We start from the raw sequence: 24,795 nt of genomic DNA, 5'->3' as shown, positions 1-24,795 counted from the left end.
GTCTGGGCAAAGGAACAAAATAATGGGACAGAGTTAAATCTTAAGGGGGGAAAAAAAGCCATCCCAACCTTAAGGCAGCATTAACTGTTAACTGCTTTACTAATCACGGTAGAAAAAATTGCAAGCTCAGTATATCTGCAGTAAATGGCTCAAAATCCAGAGAGTCCAATTTAACAAATAAGTGAGCCTGTATTAGCGTGTCATCCCATCATACTTTCCTGCATCCTCTCCACTGCCTCCCAGAGGGTCTCACTTGAAGGAGAGAAAAAGACAAAGATTAATGATAAACTGCACATAACTTTTTTTTTTAATCACAAGGCACAGATTTATATACCACAAGATTTCTGGAAGCTTCTTCTACGGCCACAGATAACACTGTTGCTACTCGAACACGTTCTACAAATTATGAGGCAGCTACTTGAGGATTCTGATACTACGAAGCACCATTAAGAGCTTACAGATGACAATGAATGAGAGGGGAGGAAGAGAGGGAAGCTGCTCAAGCAGGAGCTAGACAGACAGACAACAGATAATAGGCAAGATGCCTCCAGGATGCACAAGGATCATAGCCAGAGATTCTCTCTTCCTTTTGGCTTGAGCTTGCAGAGTTGCCTATTTTGAGTGAGGAAAGCTCCCCATCCATTTTGGAGCCTGCTTGAGGCTGACTGCATACAGCTGCCAATAATTATTTCACATCATAACTTACAAAACCAGAGCAAAATATTCTCCAACATAGGAATGACTTAGGTCAAATAGCAAATAACATTTTATTTCATTTACAGTGATATTTTTGAGTAGCAAAGGAACCATGACATATAGGAGCCTGTAATAAAAGTTCATGTGTCTTATCTTTATAAAATAAATGAAATCATACACACAACATAAACGAATGTGCTCTTTGAAGACATTTGAAAAATGTCATGTCTTGATACCTATTATTTTACTTACTGGTGTCTGTTCCGTACTGTCTATTCCACTTTGAAATATAATTTGATTGTCAGCATGACAGCTTTTTTTAATCTAACAGTTTTCTCCAAACCCAAAAAATATTCTGTTATAAATGATGGTTATTGATGCATAATCTCCAGGACACTAAGTTTATAAAAATCTTCAACAGATATTTTTGAACTGATCTTCGCAGATCAACCAAATCTTTGACTTAAAATGCTAGTTATCTTGCAAACAAACATACCTCTACCGCTCTTTACAACTGAAAAAAGCACCTTATTAAAAATTAACCTATCCCTCCAGCCCCCTTCTCTTGTCCCCCCCCCCCCATCCCAACCCTTAAAAAATTTTATATAATTCATATTTGGCAACACTTAATGTCTTTACACAGATTGGGATCTTCCACCCATAGTCAGGCTCTTCATTGATTAAAAGCAGTCACAAAAGTAGAGAGAAGTGACTATAACAAAAATCCATGGATACCATGTACACCTTCTTGGCGTTCAATGCACAAAGCTATAAAAACTGAACATAATTCTGTGGAATAAGTCCTCTCTTGCCATTTAGCGTGCCTTCTAGCCACCCTGGTTCTCTGGAAAATTGCACTGAAAAAGAAAAAAAGGGGAAAAAAAAAATAATTACTACATCTTTTTATGCTCGAATTAGTACTTTTAGCTTTAGTTCCATCACACCAGGCAAAGCATCCAGAAAAACATCCAGTCTTCTGCAATGACCAGTTTAAGAATCGGGCTTGGAAAGATGAAGAGGAGGATTAACTTAAAAACTTGCATAATATAGGTGTTTGAGCTACCTTCTGCTAAGTATACACGGTGAAATAGCTTTTAGGTGCAGGAGACTTCATTAAAGAAACAGTTAATAGAACTTAGGAGAGGTTTACAAAATATAAAATCTAGATGGCTCTGGGGAGAAGTTAGAAATCATATCAAACAGTGGGAAGCAATTTCAGTAGCTGGGGGAAAAGCAAGACCAAAATCCTGTCTTGAGGAGAAGCAATGAATCTGGAAGCCCAGAGCCACAGAAGAAAGGCGTAGGACCTCAGTCTGCATAAAAAGTAAGCGTGTAAAGGGTGACAGGGGAAACAGAAATGAGCCAGATCTCAGCCCAAGCGTCATCTCATCACAGAGTAGAGCTGCTGTTGGAAGAGACCAATGGACAAAATCCGACCCATTTTTCTGGTTAAATCCTCCCTCTGTAATTCAGACACCCAGCGCTGTTCACAAAACACGAAGGAGAGGCTGGAATGACACACACTGTTCCTTACGGCCATCCTAAAAGTGTTCGCCGCTGCTGATCCCAAAGTTTATGCAGGAGTAGCCGTGAATCTAAAATAAGAAAACTGTCAGCTCTGACTCTAAATGCCCCCCGAGTTACTCTGTGAGCAACAGAACTAATGAAATCTGGCTTCCTATGTATATTTTGACCGCATTTGACAGGAAGTTAAAAAAGAAACATAAGCCTCGTTTATCTGGAAAACAGTCTAAAAAGTCCTCAAATTCCCCTATCAAATTTCTCACAAGAACACGATACAGGTACCTACTCACCTATGTAACTGTAAAATTCCACACTTTTAGCAACCTACAATATTTGCTACCATATTAATTTATCCTCACAGTGCTTCTGAGACAGACATTATTTAGGGAAGAGATCAGACAAATGCTGAAGCATGTTGCCAGCCATGTCAGTGCTTTATTTAAAACACATTAACACATTGAGGAATGAGATATTTGCAGCCTTCTACAAATCAGGGAAATAACAGTTAAGAGAAAGCAACATGTTAAGTCTCACTTTCAAAAGCACTGTAAGGCTCTACATTTCAGCACTTAAAACATACTTTCCTCTAGTTTTTTTCCTGGTGTCCTATTATTGTCAGACAGCGAGGCTAGAAGCTGTGCTCTGAAGCCATGGTTTAAACAACAGCTACATCTCCAGATAATCCAGAAGCTTTCACATGAGACCGATAGTTTAGATTCGGATCGAAAGTCTGGGCTTATAACGAATGTGTTTGACAGAAAGATTCCAAAGGAAAAAAAAAATTACATAGCAAATTACCTTTTAGGATCTCTGCGCACACAGTAACTTACATTACTATTAGTAATTAGCAGGCCCTCCTCTCCCTTTGTCATTTTTATTCCACAATTACAGAGCACACATGCATTTGAAGGCGCGTCGCTGACACCACCACAAACCTCCCTCCAGCAGCTCCACTGCAGCGGCTGGGATTCCCCCCTTCCCAGCAAACAGGCCAGCAGCTCCAGCGGGCAGCCAAACCTCTCCCTCAAGTCTCCCATGCCTATGGAGCACAGCTGTATGACAGGAAACAAGCTCAAAAAAAAAAAAAAAAAGGACAGATTAGGAAGAAAAACAACTAGAAAACCTGGAGGTAAGAAATTTCTACTTGTCCTCTGGAGCTCAACCTCAATTTGGATTTGGGAGAGGATAGATATTACTGGCATTTGAGTGTCTATACTTCAAATGCCTGTTCAAAATGAGGGCAGGCCTCATCGGAGGTGATCACACTGAAATTTAAATTTACCTAAAATGTGCCCAGGGGAGGAAATGCTCAAACTGTGCTGAATCCCTGGACTCAACACAACAACAAATTTCAAAAGAAGTATTTTCCAAGCCGGTTTGATAACATACCGTTGAACTCTGCACACCGCGGTACGTTCAGAGATAACGCATGCTGGCTGAGCAATTAGACCCGAGTGGAAGTGCCGTTTTCACTCCAGAAGACTAGACATGGATGGTACAACTGAGCTCTGTGCTTAGAAAGTTAAATATCCTACACGTACGCTCAGGGCCTCCTTGTTAGCAGAAGTTTCTTGTAGACTCTACGAAGACTGAAGAAAGAATTAGCACTCAGATTACGTGCAAGATCACCATTTCTAGAGATCAGCCTTTTTTAAAAAACACAGCAAGGAGTGATTCTTAATGTTCGGCAGCAGTGGTGAGCGTCACGTCGGGTAGGACTTCTGCCCCCACTCAAATCTCCTCACACAAGAAGGGTTAAGACACCCACGTACATCCCTGACTACTTCTGCGGGCAAATGCTATCGGCGGAGAAGCTGCTTTAAGCTCCAATGATTCTGCTTTCTTGGCTAATCCATTCCCAAAGTTTAGTGTACAACAGCATTTATTTAAAATAAAAAAACAGTTTACCACACCAAAGATATTTTGTTGTCATCTCACAGCTCTTCTTAAACCCAGGACACAGGCTATTTATGAGCTCAAGAAGAGATGTTCCATAGTGTCCCCTTTCTGTCATTTCTTCTCCGTCAACAACGATTACAGTTCTTAACACTTTCTCAGGCCTGCCTCATTTAAAAATACCTTGCTGCAGAAACCACACATTTAGCCTTAAAACTACAACTCATTACTGGACCAAGCATCCCATAGGACTAACTCTTATATTGGCTAGGGACAGGAGGGGAAAATGCTTGTAGTGTAAAAGATACAGAGCAAAGAACTAAAAATCAAACATTTTCCTCAAGGTTTAACAAGCATACAGCAAGACTGAACAACAAGACCAATCAGAGAACCACCACCAAAAGCCATCACCTCTTAGGCCGGGGGAAATAGCAGCGAAGTTGAGAGCCCAGAGTGGGACGGCAGCTTCCTCAATACCTGCTGCCAGGCCATTTCAGCAGTCTCGCTCTAGCGGAGGCAAAGCGTAGGGCAGAATGTCTGACCATCAGGAATGACAGCAAGCGCCACGGAACAATCACACCGCCTCAGATGGACAAACAAAATCAACACACTTTCAACTTGCTATGAGATGCTTTAAGTAAAAGCTTTTCCGATTTCATCTAATCGAGAAATACTGTAAGGTCAACTTGATATTTGCAGTGTTTCTTCTTATTTTTCTGTATTTTCCATAGGAAATCGCTTCAGTATTGCCCATGTTACTACTATCTGACGGCAAATACTCTGAATTTGCAATCAGCTCTTCCCAGAGACCCAGTGCTATAAGCAGACCTTGTTCTGCTTTAGCAGCTCAAAAGTTTCACGGGTCTGGACTACAAATGAGACCAAGACTCACTTCCACAGCAGTATTAGTTCATTGCCTAGGTGCCACTAAATTCAGCGGGACTGAATCAGACACTGATCCACAGCGATTTCTACACCTCCGTGGAAACTAGCTGTTACAGGGGGTAACAGAAACAGGGGAGGCAATCTAACATGCGTGGTGGCTGGCATTAGAGGGCCTCCCTTTCTGATGGACTGCTTTGCCAAACAAAGTAAGTAATGACCCCAACAAGCTACGTAAGTCAGGACTGCATTCTGTGGGCAACTGAATTTTCACTGCTAAAACCACTACACCACCAGAATATACTTCCACAGAACTCAATCACGCCGGCCAACGTTTCACTAAGAAATTCAATTAAAGCAACAAAATGCATTTGCAAGCCCTCTGTGTTTAGAAATCCCTACGGGGTTTTGAAACATTCCCTACGGGTAAAGTTGACCACAGAAATACACAAACATTTATCATGCTTAGGGTTAGCATGGAATTCAAAATTTAAAAACTTGCTGTTTCCCTTAAGTATGTTGTGAGAAGCAGAATTATCTGGTGGACAGGACACAGGGCTAGGAGTCAAGGTGTCTTCTTCCTGCCTCTGCTAAAGATTTTCTGTGTGACCACGAATAAGCCAGCCTGCCTATAAAAGGGCTCAGGCTTGTGAATGAAAGCACACTGATACACCGTGAGAAATTGGTGAGAGCTGGAATTCAGCTTGCAGACAGACTTTCCTACATAGCTCCTAACCTCCTATTACCACTGGTGGAGATCTAGTCAATACCATGAATAGAGAGAGCATCCAAAGAATAATTTGGCTCACTCTAAAACGGAGACAAGAGGTTGGTTAGCAGAGTTGCTGCTGAGTTCCCTGCGCTGTAACGTAGTGACCTGTGTGTAGACCTTGAGACTTGGGTGGGGTCTTTCTCCTCTTTCTCCTGAGTTGATTCCCATCCCACCTGACAGCCAAACATCTCTGACAGTCCTGCACATACACCAACTGTAAGGTAAAATGAATCAGTTTAAACATCTTCCATTTTAACATTTCTCTTCTGGAGACCACTGCTTCCACAACACTGTTGGCAGGAGCAAAATCAGATGGGTTAAGGACTTCTTCAAACTTCTAGCAAAATCAGAAATTTGGTAGTGCTCTTCTGCTACTTTTTATTGGTGAAGTGGCTGTAACTTTCAGCAGCAGTCTGGGGTAACTACCTCCAAACAGCATGGAGGCATCTGAAAAGGAGAACATCTGTCCACAGCCTGTACACTCATTTTCTCCAGATGTAAAATAATTAACGCAGATGAATGTTTCCAAGTGCTTTGAAATCCACAGGTGAAAGGTGCACTAAGAAGTAGCTTTATCCTCATTTTAACCTCAACAAAGTAATTATTTGAACATACAGTGCAATACAATATTTTGGGAGGATAACGTCTCTTCAGTGTAAATCCTCTAATTGTCAGTACCATAAGGACAGACAGTCCAGAAGCCACAGCATGAGTATGAGGCAAGAGAGTGCCTTGGAGTGAAAACCAGGGACATCAACTAAGGCTGGCACTTTGTTACACTAGGAAAGACAAGAGGGGGATGACAATGGCTGCACGAACACAGCTTTTCGTGTTCCTTCTGTGCTTTGGAGGGATGATGGGTGACACACCTTTCCTGAGGAAAATTACTATAACAAAACACTCCCTCGGCTTTCCTCATATTTTCTCTCCCCAAAAAATTGATTTTAAAAATTGTAAAAAGCCTTAATGAGAGCAATCTTGTCAAGTTTTCAGGAAGCTTTCCTGCTGGAAATACTGCCAAGGAATTTTGTTGTGTAAACACCATTTACCCTATCTAAAACACTTCTCCCTAGTGAAATTCCCATTTACTGACTTATAAGTCGTCCCTTTCAAGAACCAGATATTTAATAACATTTGGCTCCAAGGCTGGCAAGGTTTTAATGCCAGGCAGTCTGAGTATTCTTTCCATGATTATTGGGAATATCGGCTTCAACACAAAAATATACAGCCAGCACATGTGTCTCAATCGCAGATCATACTCGGCTCCTTCCCATATGTGCCCTTACCCAGCTGCAAACCCTCCAAGCTTTGCCTCTAACCACTTGAATTCTATTGTTACGTGCTGTCAATAACATAGCCTGTAGCAACTGGGAAATAAAAATATTGGCACAGCCTAAGGTAAATTGAATTGAAGATTTAAAAAAAAAAAAAAATAATCCAGTGGATATTGTTCAGATTACATTACTCATTTTCTTACACAATTCAATTAAATAGAAAAATTTGTCTTTTCTTTTTAACTTACCAGATGGCACCTTAGCGTTTATGTTCTATGACACTTTAATGGAAAGACCGTGGGATTCAGAGCAGCACAATGCACATGGAGTATTGAAAACACCTGAACATGCAAATGTTCAGATTCTATATAGATTCCTATCAGGTGATGCAAAGCTTAATTTAAAATATTAGTACATCTAACCTTGTCAGCCTGAGACACAAACAGATATTTTTGTCTCCATTTAGAAACAGGGAATGGAGACAGGAGTAAAGGTTAAACTTTTACCTTCTTGCACCAATATTACATTTAGCAGCTATGACAGGTGCAAGACTTCACTAAATGCCATTATCCTGTCTCAGGCTAGAGCAGCCAGAAAGATTCATCCAGGGTAATAACAGGTAAGAGAGAACTGCTGCAATCAACTTCTGTGGACCAAGAGGGACGGAAGAGAAGAACAGGGAGGAAACAAAGAAGAATGAGAAAGGAAAAAACTCAACAAACAAACATGAGAGGTAAGAGGCAGGATTAGAAAAGTGAGACAGGGTGGAGAAAGGAGAGACAGATAAAACCTTCACTAATGGAAGCAGCACTTTTTAGTAGACATTAATTTAACAGTTACTTTAATGGTTGATACTAGCTGTATGTCAACTTGATTGATGCACTGTCACTTTGATAGTTAAGGTTATTGGTAGAACTGCAGAACTGATGTATTATTACATCAATTCTTCATTTGGGGCCTTTATTAGGGCATATGGGAATTTAAATTGAGTAGCTGAAGAACCTGAATTGATTCACTGGAATCTGATCCCAGCACAGACACAAGGGTGCCTAGCTCAAGAAGAAAAGGCCGATGTGAAGGGACTTCAGAGGTTTCGAACACAGAGACTGGTCTGCACTCTCAGTGAGAATACCCTGCTATACTGACAGAGCCATCCACGGCATCACCTGTTGGGAACCATTATGGAACGACCATTAAGTTATTACACACATCCAGTTACTGCCTTATTACTTGCATGTTCTCCTCCTCCTTTTTTCTGCCAATCCACTGCCTACCTTCAGCTGAAAGCTCTGCAGGACAAGGACAATGCCTATAAAATAACCAGGTTACAGTGGAAAAAAATCAAAACAAACGTATTTAAGGAAATGTGATCTTTCCCACCGGAAACCTGCAATTAGGTTTTCCAAATGCAATCCACAGAGCCTTTTCCCAAGCTTCCAACCTTATCTGTATGATGATATGGAAAAAGAGTCTTACAGTTGAAACATTTCTCCACAGCTGCCGAAGAGTCAAATTCCGTACTTGTTCTTGGACAACGCAACTCTTTGGATGAAAATCTCAGCTGGGGCTATAATGCACCAAACCCACGGCAGCTTTGCCATAGCTTCTAGCGATTTCTTTGTGCAAGAAAAGAATGTTAAGACTGCTCTCGCACAAACGCATGACACAGAAGCAACTGCTTCTTGAAAGACTTTCTTATCCCGTGCCAACACATCAAGAGTGCAACCCTTGCTGTTCTGCATGAGGAACGCCTCTCTTCCATGCATCAGATCTTTTCCCCCATGCACTAAATTTTTTTCCTGTCAAGAGTTTTATGTCTGCTGAAGATCCCTATCAGTCATGGTTTAAAAAACTTAAATTAAAATAATTTGCATTAGAGACTTTAAAAAAAGCAATCATTTAGCTAATTCATCTTTAAAAGGTTTCCCACCTAACCTGATTCAGCTGTGATTTGCCTGCAAGCCTTTTCTAATAGGAAACACCAAGTATGAATTTGTAAAGTGGGTGCCTAGTAGGGAAGAACCTAGTGGGGACCCCAGACCAACTTATGCTGCAAAAAAACCCAAACTGAACTCTGAACCAGGCTTACTATTTACTTGTTTGGGAGGAGGCAGAGGACAGGAATGGCCTATGCTCCATCTGCTTTAAAATAAGCATCACAAAGAAGGGGAAGGAGATGCCTATGTGTGATTTTGTTGTTGTTATACATGCTAAAAAAACCCCCAAAACAACTAAACTCAAACCCCAACAGGATTCCACTGAACTTCCCAAGTGTTTCAGCTCATTAAACAAATTAGGAACGTTCTACTGGGGTTGGGGAGGATAAGACAAAAAGGTTTTCATTTATGAGAAAAACTTTCCCACACACACTTTTGATCCAGTGCTAACAACAGAGTTAACAGGGTACATTTTAGGAAACAGAAGACATATTTAGTTAGCTTTTTAATGTCTGTAGGTTGATGTTTTCCATCTGTTTTATTAGATTATGTACTCTTCTCTTTATTCCTGCTGGATGTAAACTGGGAATTGGGAACACTCCTCCTTTATTGGACATCCAACCAAAGGTTCTCACATGTGGTATTTGAATGACTGAGCAATACGTGCCCTAAGTGTGTTTGGTCATGCAGAATTAAATGCCACTTTCCCTCTGGAAAACACAGATCAGGTTTCTGACCTGGTAGTAAGCTAAAAGCTGAAAACGGATGAGAAGAAAACAGGCATTGCTGCAGAATTTCCAGATTCTTTAGAGGCCAGTGTGGCTCTTACTACCCCCCTGCCTCTAGACAGACCGAAAGACTGAAATACTGGTCTCAGCACTCACAAGGTTCTTCAGGATGTAACTCTCGGTTTACTTTGATTTCCCCCATCTGCACAAAAAACTTGGATGAAGACTTGGCCAAACTTAAGAGTCTTCTGTTTTTTAGTGCGAATGCAATTTTTTATCAAGGTCTGGTAATAAAAACCAGTCTTACCGTGCTGCTGCTACAAATTAAGTTCCGCTTAGTATTATTATTCAATTGCATTTAAGTAACAAGAATTGCTGAATTTGTCCAGGCCCTGTTGAGACATTCCATACCATCTCTTTCTTATAACAGGAATCTCCCTGTGATAGGAAGAAACTATGCTCTAACATCATCTGCTGCCTCTTCAGAGCTCGTACTACAGCATAAGCTCTAAAGACTTAAACCATCCCTATCAGTTTGAAGCCCTGTGCAGTTGCTGAAAAGTAGAGCCATGGAAGCTCACTGAGGAGCAACACAGTCTTGAGCACAGGAATCACCTTCTGGATGTTCATATGTCGTACCATATTTGGGCCCATAGAAATCTTTACACACAGCCCTTCATTCTGCACCTCAGTGAATATTCCTTTTTCTACAAGTACATGCACGCACCGGAGCACCCCTTGATCCAAAAAGTAACACTCCCTTTTCCCTTCAGTGATCACCTGATTTACTTGGAGCTCTGTTTGCTTGAAAATCCTTAAACAAGTTCTTTTCTCCTTTAAATGAAATCCCATACGTTATTTTACAATAGTTCACATCAGAAAAAAATCTCAAAAAAACCCCAAAAAACCATTTTCATAGGCCAAGATGGTTTTTCTCTATTGCTGAACAACATTTTTTGGTACTACGACACATTTCAATGCTGCTGAAGAATCAGACCAATTGAAAGTGACTACTCACCAGAAATCAAAGGCATTGCCTCACGGGCTAAGTCTATGCAAGTAGCTTCTGCATACCAGAAATCTTCTACGTCACCAACTGTGTGCCACCAGCAATGTTGGCAGAATAGCAGTTCGGCTTGTATTTTTATCCAAAGCCATTTTAACACTTTTGTCAATTTGTTTTCCATTGCTTTATATTTACTCAAGCAGTACTTACCATCTTCAAAAATTGCTCCTATCTGAAATGATAATTCAGAGCTATGTTCTGCTTCACACGGATAAACTGCTCTTGCTTTTCGGTGGGCAACACTGAAAAATGAAATTATGAATTATTTTTTACTATTATAAAGACACTCTCTCAACCATTCTCTCTCCATTCTCATTTAGAGATGACTAAAACTTTAAACACAATGTCACATGCATCATTACAGGCTTGCAATTCATATACACAAATGCCAAAGCTGAAGCTTCACAGCTGACTGTTGGCATTTGTGAATATCATACTCCTAACTTTATGCACGCTTATTTTTATGACAGTTAAACCTGACTTTCAACTGCAGTTAAAATTTTGCCAAGTGCTAATCGGCAATGAAATCAATAGTAGGCAAAGCATACTATACTTAATTTATAAACTAATCATCATTATATCCTCTGAAATGTTTCCTCATGAATCTTGCAATTCAGCTTTCCACTATCACTGTACAGAATTTGCTTTTTATATTTGTTTACAGTACAACATTACTAGACTACTGAAGATACCGATTTGTCCTAAAGGCAGTAAGAACTCTAACATTTCAGGCAGTCTTTCAGAGGTGTTCTCAGGATGCTCAATAATCAATATGAATTTGTCCAAAGTACTTATTTCTCCAAATGCCATAAGCAGAGATCTTGGAATATATATATTTGGCATGGGTTATTTAATCACGTCTTTGCGAACTGACAGCTTGCTGCTGCCCAATGATGCTTTCTTTGTTTAGACACAGCACCCACAACATTAAATTATCTTTTGTTGAGCCAAGGCAACAGCTACACATAAAATACTGGGAAAGATACTCCCTGCCCCAAGGAACTTGCAGTTAATCAGACAATGCAGTTCTGGTGCAAAATGTGACCAGCAATGTGAAATGAAATTTTGTTACCAAGTGTTGAAAAGAATGTATGAATATACTCAGCTACTGTAAGTAGAAAAGCAGATACTATAAAACTTGAAGGAAAAAGCTAAGATAATGAAGACCTTCAAAGGAAAAAAGTGAAAATACTTCAAAAGATGGAAAACAATACGGAAGGAAGCAGAAACAGGCTGGTCAAAAGAGCGAAAGAAAATAATGAAACCACAGAGAGAGGTAAATACATGGGAAAGTCTTTCAGAGTCAAGAAGGACACACTAAGAAACTTAAATTTGACGTGGGTGACCATGGGAAAAAAAAGAATTTTTATTTTAAAAGACACTGAGAAAATCACTGCAGCAGAGACACGCTATGAATTGACCACCCAAATCAATCTGCCTGTATTAACCAACGTCACTGGCTCAGTCTGGGTGTCTTCTACAAGGAAGGTGTTCAAAGGAAAAATAAGACAAAAGTAGGAAGTTGTTGTATTCCATCAAAATTGCTAAGGTTGCATTCACAACCTGAAGAATACATGAATTAGCTATTTTTGATAAGATACGGATAAATAACAAGCAAAAGTTGAAGTGTACATCATACCTTTCCCCTGCTCTGTCACTCCCAGTGGCAGGGTTAGGGAAGAAGAAAGTGGATGGTGTGGTATTTGTGGCAACCGGGTTAGCAGATGGAGTATTCATCCATGAGACCATCGATGGGCGGCTCTGACCAGGACTAAGAGGAAATATATCCAAGGCACAGTTAACGAGGTGAATAAAATTTCTTTTCATACCAAAATGTTTGACTCTTAATAACTAGATAACTAGTTAGATCCTCAAATTCAAATCCAATAATAAGGTCGAGTTGATTTTACAGACATGACCAACATATGATTTCGCATTTCTTCCTTGAAAGTATTTCTCCTGCATACCCTACATTCTAAGCTAAGATGAATTACCTGAGATGTATGACATAACCAATAAAAAGACAATATTCCACATTCCTTATCTAATAAAGACAGATACAGTGAAACTGCATATAGCAGGCTATTATTTGAGCTGCCACTTTGCCTCTCCAAGTTTTGATGAATCTATTTTAAAACCTTCTCAGTGCTGTACTAAGGCATGTATGACTGGGAAGGCTTCAAAAGAGGCTGCAACTATTACAACACTGGGATCATGAAGCTGGCTCCGGATTGAGATCTCATTCGCATAATGGCTGCCCTCACAAACACACTATTCAAATATGTATTACTGCCACAAAAGGAGAAGAAATAGCACCCAAAGCTAAAACTTTTAGTAGCCATTGAAAAGCATACAACGTAAAGGATGTTCCTAATTTTACACCTTGAAGAACTAGAGCACTGCCAGGCTTTCTTTCAGTGCATGGACAAAACAACCGATAGTCTAAACATTTAATGTCAGCATATCTTTGGAACAAAGAGCTGGACTTCAAAGAGTTTCTATGCGGGAACAGAATTAAAATCATTCGCACACAGCTTCCACAGAGGAATCACCACTCAGAAGAACTGACTTCACAATACAGCATTTATCAGTTTTGTCTTATTCCAAGATTAACCTCTTAGATAGCACAAATCTGCAAAGTACCACCAAAATCTAGGAATCCAGTCAAGAAGGTTTTTGTGGGGGTGTAAACGCACACCTAATCAAGGTGTATTGACCGAAAGCAAAAAAAAAAAGGATCAACCCAGTTGTAATTGTAAATGAATAAAAGAAAGCAGGAAACCTAACTTATACAGCTGATTTTAATCTTCTTGTGCACCGAAGTATTTAATTTCTAGAAGAAAGGATCACTATTGTTGGTTTGCATAACATGGTATACAACCAAATTCAACTTCTACAAACTGATTTTTCTAGCCAATATATCTCATGGTCATTCTAGCAATTACATAGTTAAGCAGATGTTTATTTTGATTATTAATTTTTAAATTTAGTACATTATAAAATGGTGAAAGGCACATTTCTTATTTAACAAGACAATAGTTTTTCCTTTGGATCTGTGTCAGGCAGCATTTGGATGAAAAACGGAATTCACAGTGTATGAAAACAGCATTCTACAGTTAATTCCACTAATAAAAATGAAACTTAGATGTGCTGGAATCTTAATCATAAAAAGAGTTTATCAAAAAACCCACGCTCTGCTTTTAAAACTATTGGATTTACGAAATAAAGGAAAAATTCCTATGTAGTAAACTGCGTGAAAGCTGGACTATGCTGACTATATTAACTTTGGGAAGAGGACATCTAGCCTGCTCCACTGCTTCTGAATCTTCCACTACACCATCGTTTACACCTTCCAGTAATTACACACCTTTGAAGACCAGCCCCTACATAATTTGGGGGTTTACTTTTACTTGGAACCTGTCTTCTTCCTGCCATTTTTATCTAATCGTTGAAAAATTTTCCTCAGGTAAAACAAAAACCTTCAGCTAAATGTGACTTTGTTAAGAGAAGAAAATCAAAAAGCGAACACCAGCATTTGTATAATTTTCTCTAAATACTGAGAATAAAAAATTTCTCTATGGTACTGAAAAGCTGCTAGAAAGTTTGCTAGGAAGTTGATTATTTCTGCTTTAATTTATTTACTTAACTCCCTAACATAGAAGGTGAACCTAAGACAAAAGTTTTTCAAAAGTGATTAAAAAAAAAAAAAAGTATCCTACTTGCACAGACTAAACTATTATAGTTAAAACAATCCTGATATTTAAAGAAAAAACATTTTCCTTGTGCTCTCATTTATTCAATTCAAATCAATTCCAACACTAAGATTAGTGTCAAGCTAATTTCTGAAACCTGTAAAACTACAGGAAATAATAAAAAAAAATGTTCAGAGTATACTGCCAGAAGAGTATTAAAATGTCTCTAATGCAAACTAATCATGATTTAAGAATATTCTAGCACGTAGTCTTCCCTAGTGCATACCTCAGATGTGCGCTGTTTGGGTTTCAACAAGTAAAAAATAAAATCTTCTGTTTATTAAATATTTCATTGAAACATGTATCATATTAATCAATGCAACTTAGTAGTCAGCTCTAGAACAACACACACTGCCTCTAAGACACAGGATTAATGATCTCAAAGCAATATTCAGTACAGAGAAGACACAAAAGATACCCTCTAACCCAGGAAAGTCATGGTCATTCATAAGGATACTTGGAATAAATTCCAGATGGTTTCTTGCTGAGACTTGAAGAAAAAAAAAAAAAAAAAAAAGGGGGAAAGGTGCACAAATAAAGGAACAGAAGATGACAAAAAATGTACAGATCCATGTCACAGCATGTTCTTTTCTCAAGTTACAGAGACTCAGCAAGAGGGGTAATCTAACAACTAGTAAGACTACACTGTCCTTTACCAGGCAGCTTTATGTAAAAGCATGTAAAATCTGGCAGGTTTTCTATGAATTCTGAGCCACTCCAACAGTTTTAGTGGAAAAACGTTCCAGAAGGTCAGGTACGTGGAGCACAGGGCTGTTCCCTCCCCCACTTTTTGATGAATTTCTTTAATACATTTCAGCAAAAGCACTGCACCACAGCTCCTGAATTCACCTGTCGCTTTCAGCTCCCAGTTACCGAGCAAGAAATCATGCTCTAGAATCTAGCAGGGGGGGAAAAAAAAATAAAAATAAATGTTTCAATAGCAATAGTTTCACCATGTTAAGAAGAAAAAAAAAATTTCATACCTTTAAATATTAAGCACATTCTAGAACTTCAGGGTTTTTTTATTTACTGCAGTTGGCTCTCTCAGGAACCGCTTCATTTTATTGTTAAAACAGAAGGTTTTACTCAATAGGAAAACTCATTTCCAATGTTGTGGTGTATAAGTAACAAACTGTTGGATTTTATGTTTTGTTTTTTTCTTGAACAGATTCTTGAGATACCAACATTACCTTGCTATAAAGCTTTGCATGCCTTGTTTATCAAGATGATGATAATACTAGAAAGTACTGCCTATCATATGTAGCATCTCAACTTTAAGAAGGATTTCTTCAACATATCTTTCTCCTAAGGGCTAAAATGAAGGCAGTGCATTTCCCATGGGGACCCAAAAAAAAAAAAAAAAAAAAAAAAAGCGCCCAACATAACCATCTCTCTGAGAAAACATGCTATTGTGTGGCACAGTGAACGTTGGGAGAAGGGAGAAATGGCCTTGCTGAAAATAAGCTGGAGATTTTGTACTGATATTCAGAAACAAACTCCTGAAAACAAGATTTTTATTGGATGTTTATCTGGCTGGTTCCTAAGGTAACACAGCTAAAGAGCAGCCTCTTATCTTGAGAGCAAGGAAGAAACTCTGAAAAGAATCTACACTGCAACTCTTGAGGAAAAAAAGGGTTGTTTCACAGGCGAACCCTACGGCTGTCGTATCACAGTGTCTGGCTGACAAACTGAATGAAAGTGTTCTTAAAAGGTTTCATTATAAGATGACACAGTATATCAAAAGGTATCAGCTATTTCTGATGCGATATGCAGTCCAATAACTCTCCAGCACCACGCAATGATCTCCCTGCATATTAAAGCCCCTAGCCTTGGTGAGGCTGGGGAGCAGAAAAACACACGGACAAAATTCTAGAAATTGTCGTAGTTGCAGCAAAACTGGAGACAAAACATGACAGAAATTCCTCAGCTGCATTCACTCTGAAAAGAAACTCCGCCCCCAGAATGTGAAGTATGTAACACGCACACAAAATTCCTGAACCCTCATTTATACAGAACACATCAGCCAGCATTGAAATAAGGGGGTTTGTTCAACTTGGATTGTGTAGTCTCAAGTGAAGCAGCTAACACTTTAGTGAAATGATCTTTTGCCCTAGTCTGGTAAATCGGAAGCTAATGTCTACAGCAGCTGTCCTAAGTTAAAGCCTTTTTAAATTACAATTCAGACAGAGCAAAAAGAAACATGTACATCTATAAGCTTATAGCATACTGCTGTTCCTTTTAGGGGGAAAAAAAAAAAAAAAAAAAAGAATGAGGGGGCTGCGTTCTCTGGAATCATGCAAGGAAAAGAAAAAAGGAAATAAAAGAGAAAGAAGAAAAGAAAGGGGAGAGAAAGAAAAAAAAAAAAAAGGAGAGAAACTAGCTCATGACAGCGGTTGCATGCCCATCTCTCCCTGCTCGGAGCACACGCTCGCTCACCCTGTGCTCACACAGCAGTGTTGCTGTCAAGCCCAGCTGCCCAGCCCACTGCAAGACAAGGAGATGGCAAAGCTGTTTTGTACAAACCACATGACTAAGTTAGATTCTGCCTGTTTCAAAGGAGCTGCAAAATGAGGGCTCTTGCTCTGCTTGCATAACAAAAGGGGACAAAAAAGAAGTGCCTGCTCCGCTAAACCAGCTCTCAAGCTGCTGAGTCACTGAAGAGGTGGCAGCTGAAACAAAAACAAACTGCAAAATAAGCACAATGAGTGAAGAGCACTGCTACATACCTGGACTGTGCCTTCTGCAGCTGTTAGAGCACCTTCTTTTAATAAAATGATGACATTAGATATTATAAAAACTTTTCAAGACACTGAAACTGAAGTCACTCATCATTTATGTAAAATTGCAAATTCACACCACTGCCAGAAAGTACAAAAAGAAACTATTCCAATTTTAATGAGACCATAGATTCAGTCTACCCACGTAGATATAACAAGGCTGACGGGAATTCATTCGGCAGTCAAACAAAATTAATAGCTATCTCCAAGACTTTGTTATGTGCAGAACACCACTATTTCTGCCCTCCCTTGCCATCTGATGGCTCTTTTAACATTGGTTTGCTCACCGGGAATTTGAACAGCCTGAGATTTCATGGAGAACAAGTAGCTTCTTCCCAGCCTGCTCACAAAGACCCTGAGAGCACTCAGGATGCTGTGCAGCACAGCTCTCACCATTTTGAAAGCCTCTGTGGATATTAAAAACCCCAAAACGATGCCCAAAGTATAGCACGTATATACTATTGAGCTGGGTAACAGAATATTTTAGTGTCAGGAGAACCAATAAAGACGAATAAAAAAGAAATGAAAGAGAGACTGTATTATTTCCTCTGCCACTGGTCCCCTGCATATTCCTGAAAAGCCACTTATATTGCTCTTCTACGTCTCCTCTGGGTTTCCAGTACCTTCAGTATTTGAACTGTCGGGACTGTATCTTATGTGGTCCTACAGCAGCATTCAAGGTGGGATTCAGTTTGAAAACTATGAATCTTAGTATTCTGAGCCCAGAAATGTAACTGCTTTAACAAGCCACGCACCCCGACTCACGTGCAGACTCAGTGAAGAGGTTTGAGGGACAGGACAGTTCTCATCCTCTCCATTTGCAAAATACCAAAGGCTTAGAGAGGGAAAGAGGAAGGGGCAGGGTAAACACACTCAGACTGTATCAGCATCTTGAAGAAGGCTACCTCACGTCCTGCACCATGACTCCATCCAGAACCCCCAGCTGAAGTCACCATGGTCCAGCTCCCTACGAAACGCAGAGACCCTGCAGTTTCAGACCCCAAAAATGAACTTTCCAGATGGAGGAACAAGACACTGGTTTTCATGATCTGAATGAAGAAGAGATCGTGCAGACAACGTAGGGGACTTCCAACCAAGAAGGAAGACTGACCCAATTCTGAAAACCCAGCGCTGTAAGATGGGTAAGTCTGTAAACTCTGTAGGTAAGCCCTGACATAGGGCAATGTACTGCAAGCACAAACAGATCTCATGACAACAATGGGCCAGTTACAGTAATAAATCTTATCAGAAAAAGATCCTCAGAAAGATTAATTACAGCCCATATCGAGTCCAAGGAATACCCACTGTTCAAGCTTTTTTGGTTCATTCCAAGGTTGAGTGAAAACAGACTTCAGGCAGTGCACAGTGTTTTAGGACATGACTTATAACCCACCTTTCAACAGATCAGTCATTGCGATAAGGGAAACCTACATAATCCATCAGAGGGGAGCTGTCATTATAGCCAGCGCCCTGGGAAAGGCTGAACAGATAGACCTCATATCAGCAAATGGTTCTGACCCACGGGGAAGTCAGTGAAGAGCTTGAGGAACACTACCATCCTGATTACTGAAGGTCAAGACAAACAAAAGTAGTCCTTACTCTGAAATTCTGGAATTGCTGCAGGTAGCCTGAGTTTGTGAACTAAGACAATCCAATATTCTCAAGAGCAGTATTAGGCATGATCTCCTTTCTCTCTAAGATATAATAAGAAGTAGCTGCCTTATGACCCCTTCTGCTAGGATGAGAGGAAATAGGCTTGACATCTCCAGGGAAGGACCTCTTGTCAAAGCAGCACCTCAGAAAAAAGAATGGGCACATACAAGACCAGACACGGGAGCAAGACAGTCCAATACCTAACCTAGATGTCAGAGGAGTCATAGGAGGTACAGAAATTGGAAGGAGGAGATGGAAGTAGGGCATGCCCAAGCCTTACACAGATTCAGAGACTCAAAATGCACTCAGTTGAGTGTCTGTAGGTCATAAAACCAAAACAGCGTAAGTAATGTTTTCTCTGAAGAAAATCTGTTGCAGAACCTGGAACTTCAGACAGATTCAAATACAAGGTCCTATGGTTGAAGACATGCTATTTTTCAACAGATGAGACCTAATGACCATTACCATAATGACCATTTTTGGCATAGAGTAGGTTAATTATAAATGTTAAAAAGCCCAAAACTATGTTCAAAAGTAGTGATTTCTAATGCATAATAAAACAGAATTGGGAAAAAAAATATTTTAATAGTACCTAAACAATACAAAACAGGCTGAAGATTGAAAACAATTTTGATATAAGTAACCAAAGTCATGTAGTAAATTCCTTAATCAAACCACATCAGCCTCAAAAATAGTTCCTCTCATCCTTTTTAGTTTTTGCACTATCATCTGCTTCACTACAAGGGAACATTAATGAAAAAAAATTGTCTTGTACAGATTCTAATTTACACTGTACCTTTACTTGTTTAGATATATTTATTAGATACAGATTTATACACCTAGTTCAGCTATCACTGTATCTATATATCGTTTGCACATGTAAAGCCGTAATATAACAGGGTGAAAGTCAAACCATGTATCACTGGCTTTCAACTGCATGTGAAAGGGGAGATCAACTACGGTTCCATAGTTGAACTGCACTTTAAGAGCTATCCATAACCCCTTCTAATGCAGATCTCCAAAATCAAGACCATCCCTATTATTAAAACAGCTTGGGACTAGCTTAAAAAAGCTAGTCGGCTTCTTAGTATCTGAAATCCTGAACTCTTCTTTGGAAACCACGTATTTTGAATTATTAAAAATTTGAGTTTCGTAGTAATAAAAATCTGGGTGAATAAGGTGCATATTGTTTGGTGCCAATCAGGAAGGCAAGTAGTAATGTCAGGGTCGCATTCCTTCAGCAAAGAGCTATCAGGCCTTTAGCAAAAAAAGATGTGGCAGATTTTTTTAGTGTTTGAGCAAACATAATAGAAAAAACAGAAGCTGTGCAGGACAGAGAAATTAAGCCAGAGGACTAATTTTGCTACATTACATGCTTCACACTAATATTCTGTATGGATTCTTCTACATCGTGATGCGATGCTATAAGGTATTTCACAGAAATATGGCCTAACTCTCTGTGTGGCTCAACTATGAGCTGGACAAAGGGAACTGATGACACTGGTTTACAGTCTTCACCAAAACAGTGTTTGAAACAAATACCACCACTCCACAAACCAGATCTGCGTGCAGCTAATTGGCGAAAGAAAAAAGAGGATCAAGTAGCAACATCAATACCTTCAGCAAAAATTGCCAATTTGCAACACCACTATAGTGCTCACACTGCATTAAGTGTGTCCTCAGACAAAAGTTCAGCCCTCCTCCACTTTTAAAGCAGACACAGCACGAAGTATTCATAGAGGAAGGGTACAGTGTCTTATATGCTATAAACTCACATTATAACTTACTGAGCACCCACTTTCCTTTCTAGGCAAATCCTAAGTGATTCCTGACCTTTCTTTCTTGTTCAGCCCTATCATCTCCTACTGCCTTTTTTTTTTTTTTTTTTTTTTTGGTACTCCTCCATGAAACTTAGGAATAAATTAAAATTTCCTTCTTCCTATTACTATGGGCTATTGGCCACAACATGTTTGTATTTTTGTCCTACTCCTCCCCTCGCTCTTGGTTTGACGGCTTCATTTTGTATGTCAACTCATTTTATTTCCTGAATTTTCATTTTTATTTCCTGTTTTTCTTTACTCACCCTTCCCCTTTCGACTCTACGTCTTCCCCTCATCTATTGCCAGCAGATTCCTGGTGCTTCTGGTGACACATTCATAGGAATACTTCTTACCAACACTGCCAACTGACTGCCTGTTGCCACAGAATCTGCAGGGAGCAGCAACCTGCAGCTGCTTCCAGAACAGAAGAAATAGGAAAAATATTACTAGGAAAGCAAGAGGAAGAAAACACAAATTCATTCGCCATGAAAGATTAGCAATAACCCTTCCTCAGATGAACCAGGGTTTGAAGAAGCTCTGAAGGCAGAAGCAAAGAGTGGATTCTGGGGTCGAAATTTCCCCAGGTAATTGACAACTGTAGGGTAGACAATTTGGAGGAAACAGATGGCTATGGATAAAAGATGGTTGGAAGTTTGCTTAGTTAGGGTTGGAGGGTTTTTTGTTTTCATCCAGGTCAGAATAATATTATGGACAAGTCACAAAAATCTATCTATTCTGTATGGAGGGAATAAAATGGTAGAATACATGACCTACTTGCTAAACCCCAAGGCACAACTTGGAAAATATCACTGGGTTTGTACATTCTACTTTACAAACTTTTATATTGACAAATTCCTGAAACAGGGAATACTGCCCATTTTCCAGTCTCTCAAATAGCAGAAGACACAGATCAAAGAAAACTGCTAAAAATGCCTATATGGATAACCGCACTTCATCTAGAAGACACTGCTTACTTTCAGAACGCCAGCTATGGTGGCAATCTGCGTTAGAAGGAACGTGCAAGGAACTCGGTGCATCTAACACAAACTCTTTTATCTTTCCCCCAGAACTAGCTGTGTCTGAGGGAAATAATGACCATTTTGAGAATATACCGCTGGTGAAACTAAACCAACATCAGCCCCAAAACAGTCAGAAACATGCTCTCCTTACAGAAACAGTAACCACCTGGAGCTCTGTCAGAGCAAATTAGACTCTGATAGTGGTTCCAGTGGAACCTGAGAAAGATAGGTGGTTGTACAGGGTTAATTCTGCAGCTTAAGGACAAGCTGTATGGACACTTAAAGCAGAGAGGAAAAAGAAAGACCCCAAAGGCTTTGGTTAACATTAAACTGAGATTACCATTGCTGCTCTGCTTTAAAGAAAAAAAAATGCCCATAACCCTGGAGAGACTACAAGAGAGGAATACTCTATCCAGATAATTACCGTAATTATTAGTTTATGTCTGAGACAAGCTTGTGCTAAGCATCCTTGGATAGAAGGGATTTGCAAACAATACATGTTTATGACACAGTGCTCCATCAGGTAGAAAAGGTAATTTGCCCATCTTGGGCTATTTGGAGTTTGAATCCTGTGTCTACATAAACTACTCGGTAACTTTGTGACTGACGGAGGAAAAAAAGCTCTCAATGTTCTACTATAGAGTGTATGTAAAAATAAAATGTATTTATTTTTAGTATTTGGCTCTAGATGGAAGTGTGAAGTTAAAAATATCTTCAGGAAAAAGGTTGAAAAAAAGTTTAGGATGCAAGATAATCTTAGAACAGCAAACTTGGGTCTCCACTGAGAACCACCCCTGCCGTGGGCAGTAAGAGCCAACCATCACCCAACTCTACTCACCCCTACGGCAGTACATGACAACACAGGGCATATGTCTGATACACACAGAGCCTTCAAAGAAAATCTAGCATCAGGCAGACACACACTTACAGACATGAAAACCAACAGCTTAGCAGGGCTTCAAAATGGCACATATGTGAAACATCACTTTCCAGTTACACCGTATGCATAGTACATCTTTAAATACCGATGCGACAATTGAGCAGTCAGGGCTTTGTGAGACATTTCAAATCGGTGGTATAGCCCTTCCTCTCTTAGCTTCTTTCACCACTCTGGCCATGCAGTCCCCTCCTAGCGTCAGCCAGGAGGTGAGAGTGTCTTTGGCTTCATTGGGTGCTCCTCTCGCCATGCTGGAAGCTGTAGCTCCTTTTGTTTTTAAAGGTGGGACAAGGAAAGGGCACGCATCACAAAAAACTCTGCCAGGAACCATCATGGTGACAAAGGCCATCAGTCAGGAAAAAAAAAGCTTTTCCTTTCCTGAAAACAAATACCACAAAAAGTATTCTTGCTATCCATCACATGTTCTTGCTTAAAGCAAACAACTGATATAAACCAACCTTGAAATATCTGACATATCTTGACCCACAATGCAACATCCCTCCCCCAGGAAACAACTCTTCTACCACAAAGAAGTCACCATCACCTTGTTGACTACATAACTCCGTAGCAATCGATCTCTTACAAGACCTATGTGTTATAAACATCAGCAGAAACCTGAGAAACCGGATCCTCTTGTATTTCCATCTCCTCTAGACTCAGTGTGGTATTTACTGGAGCTCAGTGAAGACCTGCAATACCATTTTAGAGAGGATACTGAGACTTTAAGAAATGTTTTGGTTCCAATTTGGCACAAAATGCAAAACATTTTGAAATCCTGCACAAACAAAGAATTGTTCTCCACCTAATTCTGGGATAGTCCAATTTATGAGAACAGTCTACGACCAAAGCAGAGCTCAACAGCCAGTGCTACATTTCCTAGAGCTGTGGGAGCCACCACAGTGACACAATGGCAAGTCAGCCACCGCCTTTCCCTGCCCACAGGGCCCCATGATGACTCCTGAAGTCCACCAAGTACATTCTCTGCTCCTAACATCTACCCCTGGCATTAATACAGTGGGGCTGGTTTGGGTTTTGTTTTGCGGTTTGTTTGGGTTTTTTGTTAAGGCAAGGCCCTCTGAGTCATCACAGCTAAGGAAGAGAAGCCAATCTGGGGAGAGAAAGTAGAGGAAAGAAAGAATGCACCATTCACAGACTACTCTCTGTCAATGTTCAGGCTTGTTACAGAAGTAGCTCTTAAGCAAGCTGCACAGACAGGTGAGCAGAAGAAAGAAACTGCTTTTGTCAAATAATCTAGATGCACATACCATGCACTTGTTTCTTCTCCTTCCAAATAGAACTGTTTAAGTACTATTAGCAACTAAGCACAAAACCTCAAGCCATCAGAGTTTCCAAAAGAGCAGTACAGTATAGTTTTTGATGAAAATTAACAAATGCAAAAAATGCAATGTTCCTTCAAACATCTTAAGTTTCTGAACCCTCTGGATAAAACCAACTCTTCCTTCTTTTATTCTCTGAAGTGATATTATCAATGTTCTTTAACAGCTATGCTTGCTTTCACAGACATTCCAGTTTTATACCACAGCATGTTTTCCACACATGCACCTCTTTTCATCAAATACAACTCACTGTTAATCCTACCCACTACTACTGGACAGTACAGAGGATAAGGAAAGAGTAACTTCAGTCCTCTACTGCAGAAACAACATTTATGTAAAGTACCTATAAGTCTGGAATTCTTTCAATACGTCTGAGAAAATATTGTTCTAACTAATAAGCACTCTAATCAGCAGTTACTTATTTGTGTATGCATACAGAAATATAAACCCATCGTATGGCTATCTCTATATTCTCACGTGTTACATACACATATATTTTACACACTTGCTTCATCAGCAGGAAAGGCTACTCAGAACACCATTATGGAAAATATTTGTAACAAATCTTTTCTCCAGACCTGCTCCTTCCATCTTCTTGGCTCTGAAGACTGGAAAACTTTGTCTTGATATGTTAAAGTTTGTATGAATAGCAAACCAGAGAATTCAAGTTCAACTTCTGATTTAAAAAACAAGTTATGTTCAGCTTTTTATGTATCAAACCTGAA

At 39.7% G+C, this 24,795-nt stretch overlaps 1 protein-coding gene across 4 annotated transcripts in view; it reads right to left on the bottom strand.

Moving 5' to 3' along the window:
• Positions 1–1,290: 1,290 nt before the first annotated feature.
• ARHGAP10 (Rho GTPase activating protein 10) overlaps positions 1,291–24,795 on the bottom strand; it is a 152,205-nt gene continuing 128,700 nt past the window's right edge. For 3 of the 4 annotated variants that reach the window (XM_074905910.1, XM_074905912.1, XM_074905911.1), the window contains 3 exons: positions 12,415–12,546; positions 10,926–11,017; positions 1,291–1,553 (listed from right to left, as the gene is read on the bottom strand). In XM_074905910.1, coding sequence (XP_074762011.1) covers positions 1,465–1,553; positions 10,926–11,017; positions 12,415–12,546 — 313 coding nt within the window. In that variant the 3' untranslated portion in view covers positions 1,291–1,464. Of the gene's footprint in view, positions 1,554–10,925; positions 11,018–12,414; positions 12,547–23,047; positions 23,112–23,348; positions 23,423–24,795 lie in introns of those variants that run through there. The other variant, XM_074905913.1, reaches the window with a different exon arrangement.

This window comes from Athene noctua, chromosome 4 (genome assembly GCF_965140245.1).
Source record: "Athene noctua chromosome 4, bAthNoc1.hap1.1, whole genome shotgun sequence".
Taxonomy (NCBI): Eukaryota; Metazoa; Chordata; class Aves; order Strigiformes; family Strigidae; genus Athene; species Athene noctua.
Note: the sequence above shows the minus strand (reverse complement) of the source record. Positions and strands in the feature narration are given on the sequence as shown.